General features: G+C 52.1%; 1 protein-coding gene across 1 annotated transcript; it reads right to left on the bottom strand.

Moving 5' to 3' along the window:
• Nucleotides 1-7,775: 7,775 nt before the first annotated feature.
• Nucleotides 7,776-12,551, bottom strand: MMAB (metabolism of cobalamin associated B). Its single transcript, XM_074159670.1, has 9 exons — nucleotides 12,406-12,551; nucleotides 12,239-12,300; nucleotides 12,028-12,121; nucleotides 11,574-11,631; nucleotides 10,656-10,728; nucleotides 10,199-10,296; nucleotides 9,809-9,873; nucleotides 8,729-8,788; nucleotides 7,776-8,338 (listed from the first exon to the last, which is right to left on the bottom strand). Exons 1-9 carry the CDS (start codon nucleotides 12,492-12,494, stop codon nucleotides 8,251-8,253), a joined length of 687 nt encoding a protein of 228 aa, XP_074015771.1. The 5' UTR covers nucleotides 12,495-12,551; the 3' UTR covers nucleotides 7,776-8,250.
• Nucleotides 12,552-12,601: the final 50 nt, after the last annotated feature.

Raw genomic sequence — 12,601 nt, 5'->3', positions numbered from 1 at the left:
AGCCTGTGCTTTGGACGAACGTGGTTGTTGTCTGAATTTGCTCAGGAGCAGAAAAGGTTTCATTTTATTTAGTTTCCAGAGGACAGGAGCTTGGCACACAGCTCGGGCAGCCCTCGCTCCCCAGCACAGTGTTGAAGTGGGGCAGGTGCCCCCGGCACTCTCTGGAAGGGGAACATGTTGAGCTGCTGAGAGCCCTCTGGAAACCTCCGCTGGCAAAATTCCTCTTACTTGGACAGAAGTTTCACTTTGTTTGCAGCCCCTTTTGTTAAGGAGATGTAGTGTTTCGCACCAAGGCTTGGCCTCTGTGTAACAGCCACATTTGCTTTGTTGCCAAACTATTTATTTTGGTCGCTTTGTCTCTTTCCGGCCTTATTTTTTTAACAGTTGATGTTTGCCTGTAGCAGGCAGCTTTTTCAGGTTGTTCTGAAAGGAAGGGTGTGAGTGGGGGTGTGTTGGGAAGGTGTGGATCCTTCCTCCCGTTTCTAGTGAAGTCCAGAGCCTGACTTGGAAAGTGTCTCTGCAGCTTCCCAGCCTTGATGCCTGGCCTGGGACAGGGGAGAGGAGAGACTGTCACCTCCTGGGCTGCTCTGTCCTTGCGGGGTTTCTGGCACAAAGTTCTCCTGTTTGGGACAGGATTAAAAACCAGTCATCATCTTCCCTTCCCCTGTTGCTGCTCAGTAATAAAACAAGCTCCCACGGAGGCTGCTGGTATCTCCCCTGGTTTTCCTTTCCCCTCCTGGCCTTCCTGTGGCACTGATGGTCCTCACCCTGCTCTCTGGCCCCTGTAGGCAGATGGCTCAGAGCCCTTGCTGTCAATTCACAGCAGGATGTGACACTGTCGTGCCCTTCCTCATCCTCTGGCTCTTCGTGGTCCATCTCGCAGGGGTTGGCAGCCCCTGGCACGCTCAGCATAGGACAGGTCTCCACACGGAGGAGGCTCCTTGGAAGACCCTCTTAGCCATGATACGTTGCACATTTCAAACAGGTTGGAAAATATTTGGCACTGTTCATCCAAGAGTTTAGAGATGGCCTTTGCTTCGTCTGTCTCTTCTGTCTTGCTTCAGCTGGTTTTCAGAGAAGTAACCTTTTTTTTAGAACCAGTGCCTGGAAATGCATCTGGAAAGCAACGTCGGGATCCTTTTTGTGTGTCAGCTCAGTAACATTAAACAGGAGGGATCAGAAGTGTTAGTGAGGACAGGATTCCAGGTACTGGACTAAGTGAGTCCAGAGAAATTAAAGGTAACGGTAAATTATTTTTTTTTAATGATTTCTTTTTTTTTTTTTTTTTATGTAGAGCATTTCAGCATTAACCAGTTGTTGACTGTAGCTGAGAGGTTTAGGCACTGACTTGTACCAATCGTAGTTTAAAATACTACACAAGGTCTCTTTTTTACTTCTAGGGCAACGCAGTGTCTGAACAGATTGTTCAATGAAATGAGTTGTTGAACACAATGAAATAAAACCTTTGTTCCCCCCCCCCTTTTTTTTTTTTTTTTTCCTTTATTCCTCAGGAGTACAATTCCTAGAAAAGATCTTAATGCAGACTTAGCCGGGGCCCTCCAAACCTGGAAATATTGCACTTTGAGACACTACATCCGATTTTGTAGCTGATGTATAAAATGTGATTGTCTGGTAAACGCCCTGGTGGCTGGGTATGCACCAACATTTCTCTCGGGTAGCTGATTTCTGTACGACTGGGAGGCTTTAATACGTTTTTACCTGAGCAGAAGGCTGCGAGGGCGTACGGGTCCCTGCCTGCACTGCTGGATTCTGCGCGGGTGTTCTTTGTAGGGCAGGGATGGTTTTGCCACGGGAGATTAATGACTATTTTTTCTATAGAAGACTCGCTGCTCTGGAGACCTTGGTTACATCCCTTGCATCAGAAATGCAGGGAAGAGAAAAAATAAACCTGGTGTGAGTAAGATGATTGGGTGTCTCCTCTTCCTTTCCCTCAAAGCAGGTGGTAGAGGGGAGAGCAGAGCTTTGGGGTACCTCTGCCAGGACACTGTGAGGCCGGGGATGGAGGCTGGAGGCTGCTGGTCCCTTGGAAATCCCTTTCATCAGGCTGGTTCCTGGCACATGTGCTCAGGTGCCCCTGAAAGATGGGCTCTTTGGGGCACTACTGATGGTGACACAAGTGCCTCTGAGCGCCGAGGGACCTGGTGGGGTGGTTTGAAGCAGGATTTGTTCTTGGCATCTTGGAATATGCTTGAAGAAAGTCCTGTTTGGGTATGCAGGGACCTGTGACTTTGGTCCTTCATGAGAACATAGGTGCTCCTTAGATGCCGGGGGTGTTGAGCCCGGCCCAGGACAGGGCCTGGGGTTTGCAGGGCTCTGTGCATGTCTCTGCTTGACTGGGACTGGCAGCTTGGGCCACTGGTGGAAAGGAAACCAGACTGGAAAGCCAAGCAAGATCCCCCAGCACAGGAGAGCAGGGCAGCCCCTGTCTCCATGCACTTAATGCAGATGTCCCATCAAGTGAGGGCTCTTTCCCAGGAGCTCTGCTGCAGGCAGAAGCTGGAAGTTGGTAGCAAAGCCTTCAGAGGCTCTGCTGCAAGGGCCAGGACTAGGTTTGGATGGCAAGTGGGGCCAATGTGGCATCTTTGCCCCAAGGAATCTGGCACCTCTTGGTTTGGGGAAGAAGAGGCACGGGGAGAGGTGGGTTTGTGGGGCAAGGCTGAGTTTGGCATTTTAGAAGCTGCTCTAAGTTCTAATGAGGACTGGAGCCGACATGGCTCTACCCCTCTACTCTGCGCTCATGAGACCCCACCTGGAATACTGTGTCCAGCTTTGGAGTCCTCAACACAGGAAGGACATGGACCTGTTGGAACGGGTCCAGCAGAGGGCCACAAAGATGATCAGAGGGATGGAGCACCTCTCCTATGAAGACAGGCTGAGGGAGCTGGGGTTGGTCAGCCTGGAGAAGAGAAGGCTCCGGGGAGACCTCATAGCGGCCTTCCAATATCTGAAGGGAGCCTCCAGGAGAGCCGGAGAGGGACTCTTTGTCAGGAGATGTAGTGACAGGACAAGGGGTAATGGTTTTAAATTGGAAGAGGGGAGATTTAGGTTAGATATTAGGAGGAAATTCTTTCCTGTGAGGGTGGTGAGACACTGGGACAGGTTGCCCAGGGAAGTTGTGGATGCCCCATCCCTGGAGGGGTTCAAGGCCAGGCTGGATGGGGCTTTGAGCAACCTGCTCTAGTGGAGGTGTCCCTGCCCAGGGCAGGGGGTTGGAACTCGATGATCTTTAAGGTCCCTTCCAACTCTAACCATTCTATGATTCTATGGAGTCTGTTGTTAATAATAATATTATAATAATAAGGGCATCGCGTTTCTCCCCTCGCCTGGCTCTGGGAGCACCCTTGTAGGGGTGAGGAGCTGTGCCTGTGCCTCAGCTTTGGTGCCTGGCAGCGTAGCCCTTTGCTGACCGGTCACCCCTCCAGCTTCGGAGCCGTGCCGCAGCCCTCCCTGCCCCGTCTTGCCGTGCCGACGGTGCACGGGAACGCGGTGCTTGGGGCCAGCCCCGTGGGAGAGGGCTCCCAGTCAGTGTGCAAGCGCCATTGTTTTGACACGGAGGCATATGGCGCTGTCAGAAACAGCAAAAAGAAACCCCACAGCAGATGCTGCCAAGGCAGAAAGCTGGCAGCGAACAGCCAGGCCTGCAAAATGCCTGCTTCTCCGTCACCGTGTGGCCAGCCAGGATGGCAACGGTCTTGCCGGGGCCGGCTCTACGCTCGGGGCTGTCTGAGGGTGAGGTCTCGATGGTGGCTGAGGTGCTTGGACTACGCACAGGCTGGATGTGGAGCCGGGAGACGTCGCCGGAGGCTGGTGCTTCCTCAGTGGTGATGTCCCAGCCACGGCCCTCCATGCCAGGGCTTGTTGCAGGTTCGGATGGAGAAGGAGAAGAACACGGAGAGCTCTCTGCATCCCTGAGCAGAAGGAGAAAAGGTTAATCCTGCAGCTTATTTTCGCATTTGCTCACGTTTACCGAGACACGCGGCAGCTCCTGCAGCGCGATGGTGACCTGAACGGGTGATGGAGTGGTCAGGCTTGCGTGGCACTGGCTTGGCCCTGCCGCCTCCTGGGTGAGTGGTACTTAACTGGATGTTCAGAAACGTGCTTTTTCGGCTGTTTTTAAGGTCAAGTTCTTCGATACTGACCCTGTGCAGCTTTACCTTCACCCTGGGGTGGTTGGAGCACCAGCTGTACCATCCATCTCTGCATGCCCTGTGGAGCAGCTGTAGTGGGGACAGGGCAGAGGTGGGTACTTTCTGCTGGATGCAGCAAAGGTAGAGCTGAGGGGACCAAGACAGCCCTTTCCTCCCCCCTCAGGGAGACCTTATAGCGGCCTTATAGTACCTAAAGGGGGCCTACAGGAGAGTTGGGGAGGGATTCTTTATCAGGGAGTGGAGCGATAGGATGAGGGGTAATGGCTTCAAACTGAAAGAGGGGAGATTTAGATGAGATCTCAGGAGGAAATTCTTTGCTGTGAGGGTGGGGAGACCCTGGCCCAGGTTGCCCAGAGAAGCTGTGGCTGCCCCATCCCTGGAGGGGTTCAAGGCCAGGTTGGAGGGGGCTTGGAGCAACCTGGTGTGGTGGGAGGTGTCCCTGCCCAGGGCAAGGGTTGGGACTGGATGATCTTTAAGGTCCCTTCCAACCCAAACCACTCTATGATTCTATGAAATGGGCTGAATCTGCTTTGTCTGATGCAGGGATGGTGGCTTTTACCCTGGGGCACCCTTAACTGCACACCCACCCTTTTCTAACCAGGTCTGACCGCACTGATTTGGGTGGGGAAGGGTTTTTTTTTTTTTTTTGAGCCCTTCCAGGCAAAATGGGTATTCCAGGGGCCTGCGACCGCAGAGGACTTGACCTACTGGCAGATGCGGTCCCTTCTGCTCCTCCAGCTTGAGAGGAGGAGCGCAGGACTGCTGCTGGCTCCCCATAGCTGGGGCCCTGCACCCCAAAACTCACCCTTCAGCTGCAGCACCCGGGCTGGGGGGGTGCCCAGAGCATCCTTTTGAGGTGGGGGCACACAGGCACGAGTCCTCCCTTCTGTGCGTTTGTGGAGGAAACGCTGCCTTGTATAAATTTACATATGACTTGGCAAAATGTATGTTTGTGTCATTTCTGCAAGAGCAGCAGCCGGCTCTGCTGCTTACACATCGTGGCGGTAATAGAGGTGCTTGAGTTATAGTGAAACTTATTTCATTTTACAGCTCCTACAGCGTTAACAGATGTACAGGCATCTGATCCAATCATGCAGCAAGAGATTTTGGGGCCAGTTCTTCCAGTTTTGACAGTGTGTAAGCTAGGAGCAGCCATACATTTTACAAACAAGAATAAACGACCCTTAGCAACATATGTCTGTGCTGGCAGCTCCCACGTAATCATAAATAAGGAACCCTGCGAGGCAGGAATGTATCTGGGCTCTGCATACGGTCAGCACGGACAAAGCATCTGCCTTCCTCCCATTATATTAATGAGGTGCAGGCACCGGAATCCCTATGCTGTACGGCTGGATTTGCTGGGTGGGGACAAAGGACTCGGAAAAACAACTGCTAACCCACAGCAACGGAGCTTTATTTGTTTTAAAGCCTGTATTTCATTTCAGGGACGCTTCCCTCCTGCCCGCCGTCTGGTCAGCCTCTCATGTGTTACTGCACGCTGCCCCCTGACCGGCAGCAGATGCCACCTCAACTTCTTCGGTGCACAAGGTCCTTGCTGCAGCCCCAGTGTCCCCCCCACCACTGTCCCCCTGCTCCCAGCACAGTGCGGAGGATGCGCTGGGGCCTGAGGACCCAAATCTTGCTGCAGCTCAATGGCCAGCAGCTCCCCTGGGGATGGAAAGGTCCCATGAGGCTGGGACCACACTCAGCCCCATCTCTGCTCCCAAATCTTGCTGCAGCTCAATGGCCAGCAGCTCCCCTGGGGATGGAAAGGTCCCATGAGGCTGGGACCACACTCAGTCCCATCTCTGCTCCTAAATTCAAACCCTGTCCCACTGTCCCTGCTTAACTGGGACAACTGGGTCACCCCTGGCACCAGCCTCCCTTTGCCTTAGCCCTGCAGAAACGACCGCACAGGGGAGGGAAGGGAGCTGGAAGCAGAGCGTGCCCTAATAAATTTTAATCTCTACATCATGTTAAAGCGTAGTGGCTAAATTTATTTCTCCTTGCAATCAAAACAATACTAGCTTTGGTCCCAAAACAGTAGTGAGATTTCTTCCCCCCAGCTGGAAAAAAAAAAAAAAAATACTATAAATCCATCCTGGACCTGATTTATATAGCATTCATGAAGAATTTATATTGCAAAGAATTTTATTCAATTAAACTTGAAAAGCCTCGCGATTCTTAAGGTTCAGTAGTGATCACTGAGACAGAGCTATCATAAAACTGGATGGCCTGTCTGGAGCAGGCATTGAGCAAATGTCTGATGTGACATTGCAGCTGACGGTACAGTCCAAATCAAGAGCATTTGTCATTGGGATGTGTTACAGGCTAAGGCTCGGAAAATTACTCTGTGAAAAATGTGCATTAACAATAGCCATGAAATATCTGTTTGGAAAAAAAAAAAAAAAAAAAAGAAGGGGTGAATAATGAGACAACGGTGTCTATTAGCGCTAGGCATTCTTCACTCTCACCCCACTCTGATTAAAAAGTTAACACAAAAGCCCGAGAATCTTTTGGGAAGCAAGTTTAAGGTTGTTTCTACTGAAATAATTGAGGAGAGGAAGCTGCATGACTGACTTGAGAGCTCCCACCACTAAAAGTCACACCCTCGGCGCCGGACAAGCACCTTGAGGTGTTATCACCTCCCAGCCCACAGGTTTCCGTGCTGCTCCTCCATATGAGGAGGGGAAGACTTAAACCACCATGTCGGACGTGTCTTTCCAATTATATCTCCAAGCTGTAAGCGGCTTGGACTTAACTGTAAAGCTCTAATTGTCTGTATTCTCTGTGCAACGTGGGTAGGAAGGTGTTAACTCGTTCCGCTGGCCATTAGCGCACATATTTACACACTGGCGATGTTTTTTGGGCAGTTTTCAGCCCATCGGGAGGCTGAACAGAGGGTGTCTTCTCCATTGGAGGTCTGCATTCTGCTATCCTGGTGTTTCTGGCCAGATTCCCCAGGCTGTGGGACACGCTCTAATCTGCTCTGCTGAGGGCTCCGTGACAGTGACGCTCCCAAGGTGGACGCAGACGTTAACGCCTGTGAGATACGAACCCCTTTAGGTGTTGGCCTCTCTCTCCCACCTCTGGCTGTCAGCTGAGGAGGCGCCAGGCCCCTGCCACTCATCACAACCTCCTTATCTGCAAACTCGGTGGCTTGAGTGGTCCCCAGGAGAGAGATACTACAGCTAAAGGAGGGCTCTGCTCCTTCAGCTGGTGCCTGCAGCCAGAGGGGGATGCTGTGACCAAACTCACACAAACCCTGTGCTCCGAGGGGCAGCTCTGCGTGGAGTTAACCCCCGGCTCCCTAAAGAGAGCTTGGAATCACGGAATCATCTCACCTGCACATGACCTGGAGGATTTGGCCCTTCCTCCTTTAATCCCTCTGTCCTGCGTGAGCCCCGTTCCTGGCAGGGAACGCGCTGGGCTGTTTGCACAGAGACATTCTTCACGTGCATAAAGAGAAGCAGCCAGAGCCAAAGAATTCTTCCTGCATTCCTGTAAATCTACACAGCTCAGCTTCAGCTGGGGCTGATGGATTGAAAGCAACTTAAAAAAAGAAAAGCACGCTGGGCTCAGTATTAAAGTATGACAGTTAAGGGCCCTTTGGTACAAGTAAATCACATTTATTATTCTAAAGCTTGCGGACAGAGTTCTTGAATCTCTACACGGTCGCTGTTCTGTACCAGCGTTATGACTTACAAAGAGAAGCTGATTGTTTTCTCCTCTTCATTCCTCAGAGTCCTGTCAAATCCCTTCCACAGCACCTGCCGCTGCCCAGGGAAATGAAGACCTCTCTAGAAATCAGCTGTAGCTCTTTGAAGTCTCCTGCCTCAACTCCAACCCAGGGCACACAGTGCCTCTGGTGCCATCGCCGCGGTGTTACGCAAGGCCCAGTGAACAGAACAGCTGTGTTCCTCACAGTATTTATGAACAAGGTCCCAGTTATTTAAGCTGGAAGTTCTTGGCAGCTCCCATTTCCAATCCAAGCTCGTTCTCTTTCCCTTCCTTGATGGGGGAGAGCAGTCCGCTGGATTTAGCTTCCCGTGATCAAGGAAACAAACATTCCACCTCCCAGTTACGCTTCAGGCTTTATATATATTTTCTCTTCCTTCCCTTCCTTCATTGCAGCGTAACGTGCCAAAACGAAGAGGTAGTCGCTCAGTCTGGAAACCAAGGGAAAAGCCGTGAAATCACTTCTCACTCTGAGTGTTTGTGCAACGCACAACTACCCAGCAAAGCACAGCCGGTTACAGAGCAAGAACAGCAGGTAAAAAAAGGCAAAGGGAGACCACACACACGAGAAGAGGTTTCCAGAATGACCTTCCATAAGTAAAGCGACCGCTCCCTCCGCACCCCAGCAGGGTCTGCAAACACACAGGCCTCGCAAGAATACTTTTTAACGAGCTGCTTCTTGAAACTTCAGAAATCTTATTCTAGAAGGAAAGCTTCTTGAGAGGCAAAACCCCACAGTTTTATCCCAAGACTAAGGGAACGCCACCAGGCACACTCCGGTAGTACAGAGTAAGGGTTTGGGATTTCATTTTTTTTTTTACCTGTTTAAATATTTGGCCACGTTTGGATCTGCTTCCCCTGCTTGTACCAAAGGAACAACGCTAGAAAAAGAAAAGGAAAATGTCTAGCTTTGAATGCAAAGGACTGCGATTTGCTGCAGCACCGACTTCACACCCCAACCTCACCTGGAGTCCCCGTTCTAACTCCCCACAGCACCTGCGAACACTGTCCCCTTCCCCAAGAGGAATCTGTGAGGGCTAAAGGATGCAAATAACAGTTGTAACCGTTCTGGAGGGCTGCAGCTGCAGCTCCACTCCTCTAAAGGACACTCATCGGTGGGTATCGCTGAATGGTTCGCAGGATCATTACCCTTTTCTGCAGGTAAACAGGGACCCTTCTTTTGTTGAGGGAACAGAGCTGTTCTTGCCTCCTGGCTGATGCACAGCCCTTTCTACCTTTCTTTTGACAAGAAACCACCGACTGCGATGTTAGTTTTTTGAAGATCAGGCTGCTTCAGTGCATCTCGTCAGAGCAGCAATCCTCACAGCACAGCACGTCCACAAAAACATCTTCCTGCACATCAGCGGCTTCAAGAAAGAACCCCCAGCAAGTTAGAACTGCCGATGAGGAGGTTCAGGCTAACACAGGAGACTTTGCAGGGAAGTGATTTACATAATGAGGGTGTTTTTTTTCCTACGGACCTTACCAGGGGAGTTTTCATCTCCAATAGAGAAGTGGGACAAGGTAGGTGTGGGCAGCAACATCTTAAGCTGCTAAAGGCTTCCCTGGATCTCACACCTGCCAGTGCCCCAGCTTCCATGTGCTCCATTTAGCAAACCAGAAACGAGCTGAACACATAGATGCATCTCAACATAAACCTGTCTGTTCCTTCTGAAGTCCTTAGCTCGGATGACCCAGATCAGGGGAGGGAAGAGAGACTTGCCTTTTGCCGACTGCACTCCTGGAATTTGATTAACACAAACATACGAAGCTTGACTCAAGCTCCAGCCGAACGCGATAGAGCTACGGTTGATTGCTCCGACTGCAAGGATTTGCTCTCATTGTAGCATTCTGATCACCTCTTATCAATTTTATTCTGTTACACTCCAGCCAACACTCACCACCTTTCAGCTCTGCGGCAGACAGCTCGGGAGAAATGGAGAGCAGCGCTGCTTTTACCTCCCGACTGAAACAACAATGAAACAGCGCGTCAGTGTCTGCCAACGGCAGATACAGCATCCACCTTATTGTGTAACTGCAGCAAAGCTTATCGCATCTCACACACACACGCAACGGAACCCTACGTTACAGTGAGGCAACTGAGAAGAGATATCTGAATGCAGTAGGATGCGGAAATTTCACTCAACTGGGTTCTTCCCACTGCTTTTCTTTTGGTATTTTCCATGCAAATAACGGCCTCACAACCTGTTTTCCCCCAGTGAGTGGCAGAGCAGATTTGCCCTAACAAAGCGAGGCTTCTCCAGGCGGTGAGAGGCATAAGCAGTACCTACTGGCAAGATGAAAGCTCTGAGTGGAGGAAGCTGCTCCGAGTAGCTGTCAATCCACTGCTCCAGCTCCAGAACAGGCTTCTCACTAAAAGACGTTCGCTCTACAGAGGGGAAAAGAAGAATCAACTAAAAGAAATGCAGAAGTGATTCAGTCCTCAGACAGAGCTCTGCTTTCATACTTCTTGGATCAGTAAGTTCTAGGAAGCATCCCAAGAAAGTCCTCCTGCTGGAGCAGGGCTGGGTGTCAGTGTTGGGGCAGCGCCTCAGGGCAGCTTACATCGCTGGGGTCACACAAAGGCAGCGGTTTGTGGGACCGTGTGTGACTTCATTCAGCGCCTAGACACGCAGCCCTTGGGCAAGCTCCAACCACCACATACCAGAGCAGCCTCCCCAGCGCCACTCTAGAAGGATAACTGTGATTCAAGAACCATTATCCCAGGAAAGGTACCATGGATCTTACTTAAGTGAGCCTCCCTGGCCGAGGAGAGAGGCGTGGCGATGTTGGAGCCCACATCCTGCAGCATGCACTGGACCTAGATGTGGCAATCAGGACAAAAATAAGAAGCGCTTTCATTAACCAGCCTTTGATGCTCCGGTACAACTGCGGCGAGCTCTGGGAGGCGACAGCTGGTTGTGCTGATTAAAGAAGATCCTACCCTTGTTGTTCATCATCCCCCAGCCTGCTGGCAGGGGGGATCAGATAAGTGCTCCCTAATTGCTTTATGAGAAGCCAGATTAGCGTGTGTACTTGTTTTCACTGGCACATTAAACCACCCTGGCTGACTTTGCAGAAAGCAGACTGGGGAGTGCTCATATAATCCCTTTTGCTGGTAGGACACCGAACCAGTAACCTCTGGAGAAAAGGCAGTGACAAACAGCCGCAGACAGCGCTTACTTGATGTCACGTCCGCTTCCAAGAGGGGCACCTCTCCACAGCCCGGGATACTCGAGAGGCAGACTGGGAAAGCTTTTTAAAGTCTCTCATTAGCTCCTTCTGCTAATGTTCTTGTGCACAGTGAAGCTAATTAGCAAAACTCACAGACTGCCATGGTGGGAGCTGTCTCCCACCACCATGCCCACGTGGTTACTTTGCCCCGATTTCAAATCTGAGGCTCTGTGACGACAAGACTTGTGTCTGTGACTGTGTAAAGTAACAGTACTAATCACTCGATTACTCTCCAAGAAATACATTTCTATAACCAAGAAGGAAACTGGTAGATCAAGGGTCAGAGTCTTAAGTATTTATTTTTTTTTAATACTAAATTTATTAAATTCCCGTGTGTCAGTGGGAGTACTGTGTCTAAAATTAAAGAGCTTAAGACTACGTTTCAATACCACAAAGTGACTGCCCTGGCTGAGGATTATCATTAATACTCACTTTGTGAAGTTGTTCAACAAATGTGTGGCCCTTTTCGCTGCTAAATTCACCAGCAAGCCTAGGTTTAAAAACAAAACAAAACACAGAGTTAGCTGGAAATGAAAAAATTACCACAATTGTGCATATGTTTTTCCACATGAAAAACACAGAATGGTTGGACACTCCTGGCTGTTTGTCAGTGCAACCCTCCGAGAAATTTGGTCCCCAGTGTGTCCCCTTCCCTCCTGCTGGGCGGTGGGGCTGGGAGAGAAGTCCTTAATGGAAGAGGATGCCCAGAAGAGCCCCACAGAGGGGGTTTGGGACAGTGTCCTTAGGCCTTTGTGCATGCGGAGGGCCTGGGTTCGGCCTGCCCAGGGCCACAGCTCCCTGGGCTGGTGGCGAGTTCCCCGGAGAGCACGTCCAGCCTGGCAGGACACGGCCGGCAGCGGGAGAGGGTCCTGGGGCAGGGGGTTACCCGATAGCCGAGCTCAGTTCATCGGTGGCTCCCAGGGCTTCGAAGATCCGGTCACCCTTCGGCCTCCGCTCCCCGGTGAAGGTGCTGGAGAAGCCTTTGGGAAAGGCCCGGGGGAGGCGCTCAGAGGCCAGGCCCGGAGCTCCCTCGGTGTGTGTGTGCGTGCGTGTGTGTGTGTCCGTCCACCCTCCCCCCCACCGTCCCCGGGCACTACCTGCGTCTCCCGTCTTCGTGTAGATCTTCGGGGCCCGGTCGCTGCGGGAGCCACCATCGGGGCTGCGGAGGAACAGGCCGTGAGGGTGGACGTTGAGCCGAGCCCTACCCTGCCCTGCCCTGCCCTGCCCTGCCCTGCCCAGCCCCCGGCCCCATCCCCGCCCTCACCTGCCCGCCCCGCTCCGCTGCCGCCGCGCCGCCGCCCCCAGCGGCCCCCGCAGGCCCCGGCCCGCCGCCACCGCCGCCCGCCCCAGCATCCCTCCCGGCCACCGTAGCCGCCGGCCGCCGCCCCCGCCCCTTGACCCTCAGCGGCCGCCGTCCCTCCCTTCGCCCACGCGCTCTGTCACCCCAGCGCCGCGCCACT

The sequence above is a fragment of the Numenius arquata genome, chromosome 16 (genome assembly GCF_964106895.1).
Source record: "Numenius arquata chromosome 16, bNumArq3.hap1.1, whole genome shotgun sequence".
NCBI classification, from domain to species: Eukaryota; Metazoa; Chordata; class Aves; order Charadriiformes; family Scolopacidae; genus Numenius; species Numenius arquata.
The sequence above is the reverse complement of the archived record's forward strand: the minus strand, read 5'-3'. Positions and strand labels throughout refer to the sequence as shown.

Bases quoted from the DNA above. Each gene is read 5' to 3' on its own strand.
- MMAB (XM_074159670.1), bottom strand. From the start codon at position 12,494: ATGCTGGGGCGGGCGGCGGTGGCGGCGGGCCGGGGCCTGCGGGGGCCG. The intron at 10,729-11,573 runs GTGAGTATTAAT...TGCCACATCTAG, and splicing joins TTGTTGAACAACTTCACAAA to GTCCAGTGCATGCTGCAGGA. The intron at 8,789-9,808 runs GTGAGTGTTGGC...TTCTTTTTCTAG, and splicing joins TGCCGCAGAGCTGAAAGGTG to CGTTGTTCCTTTGGTACAAG.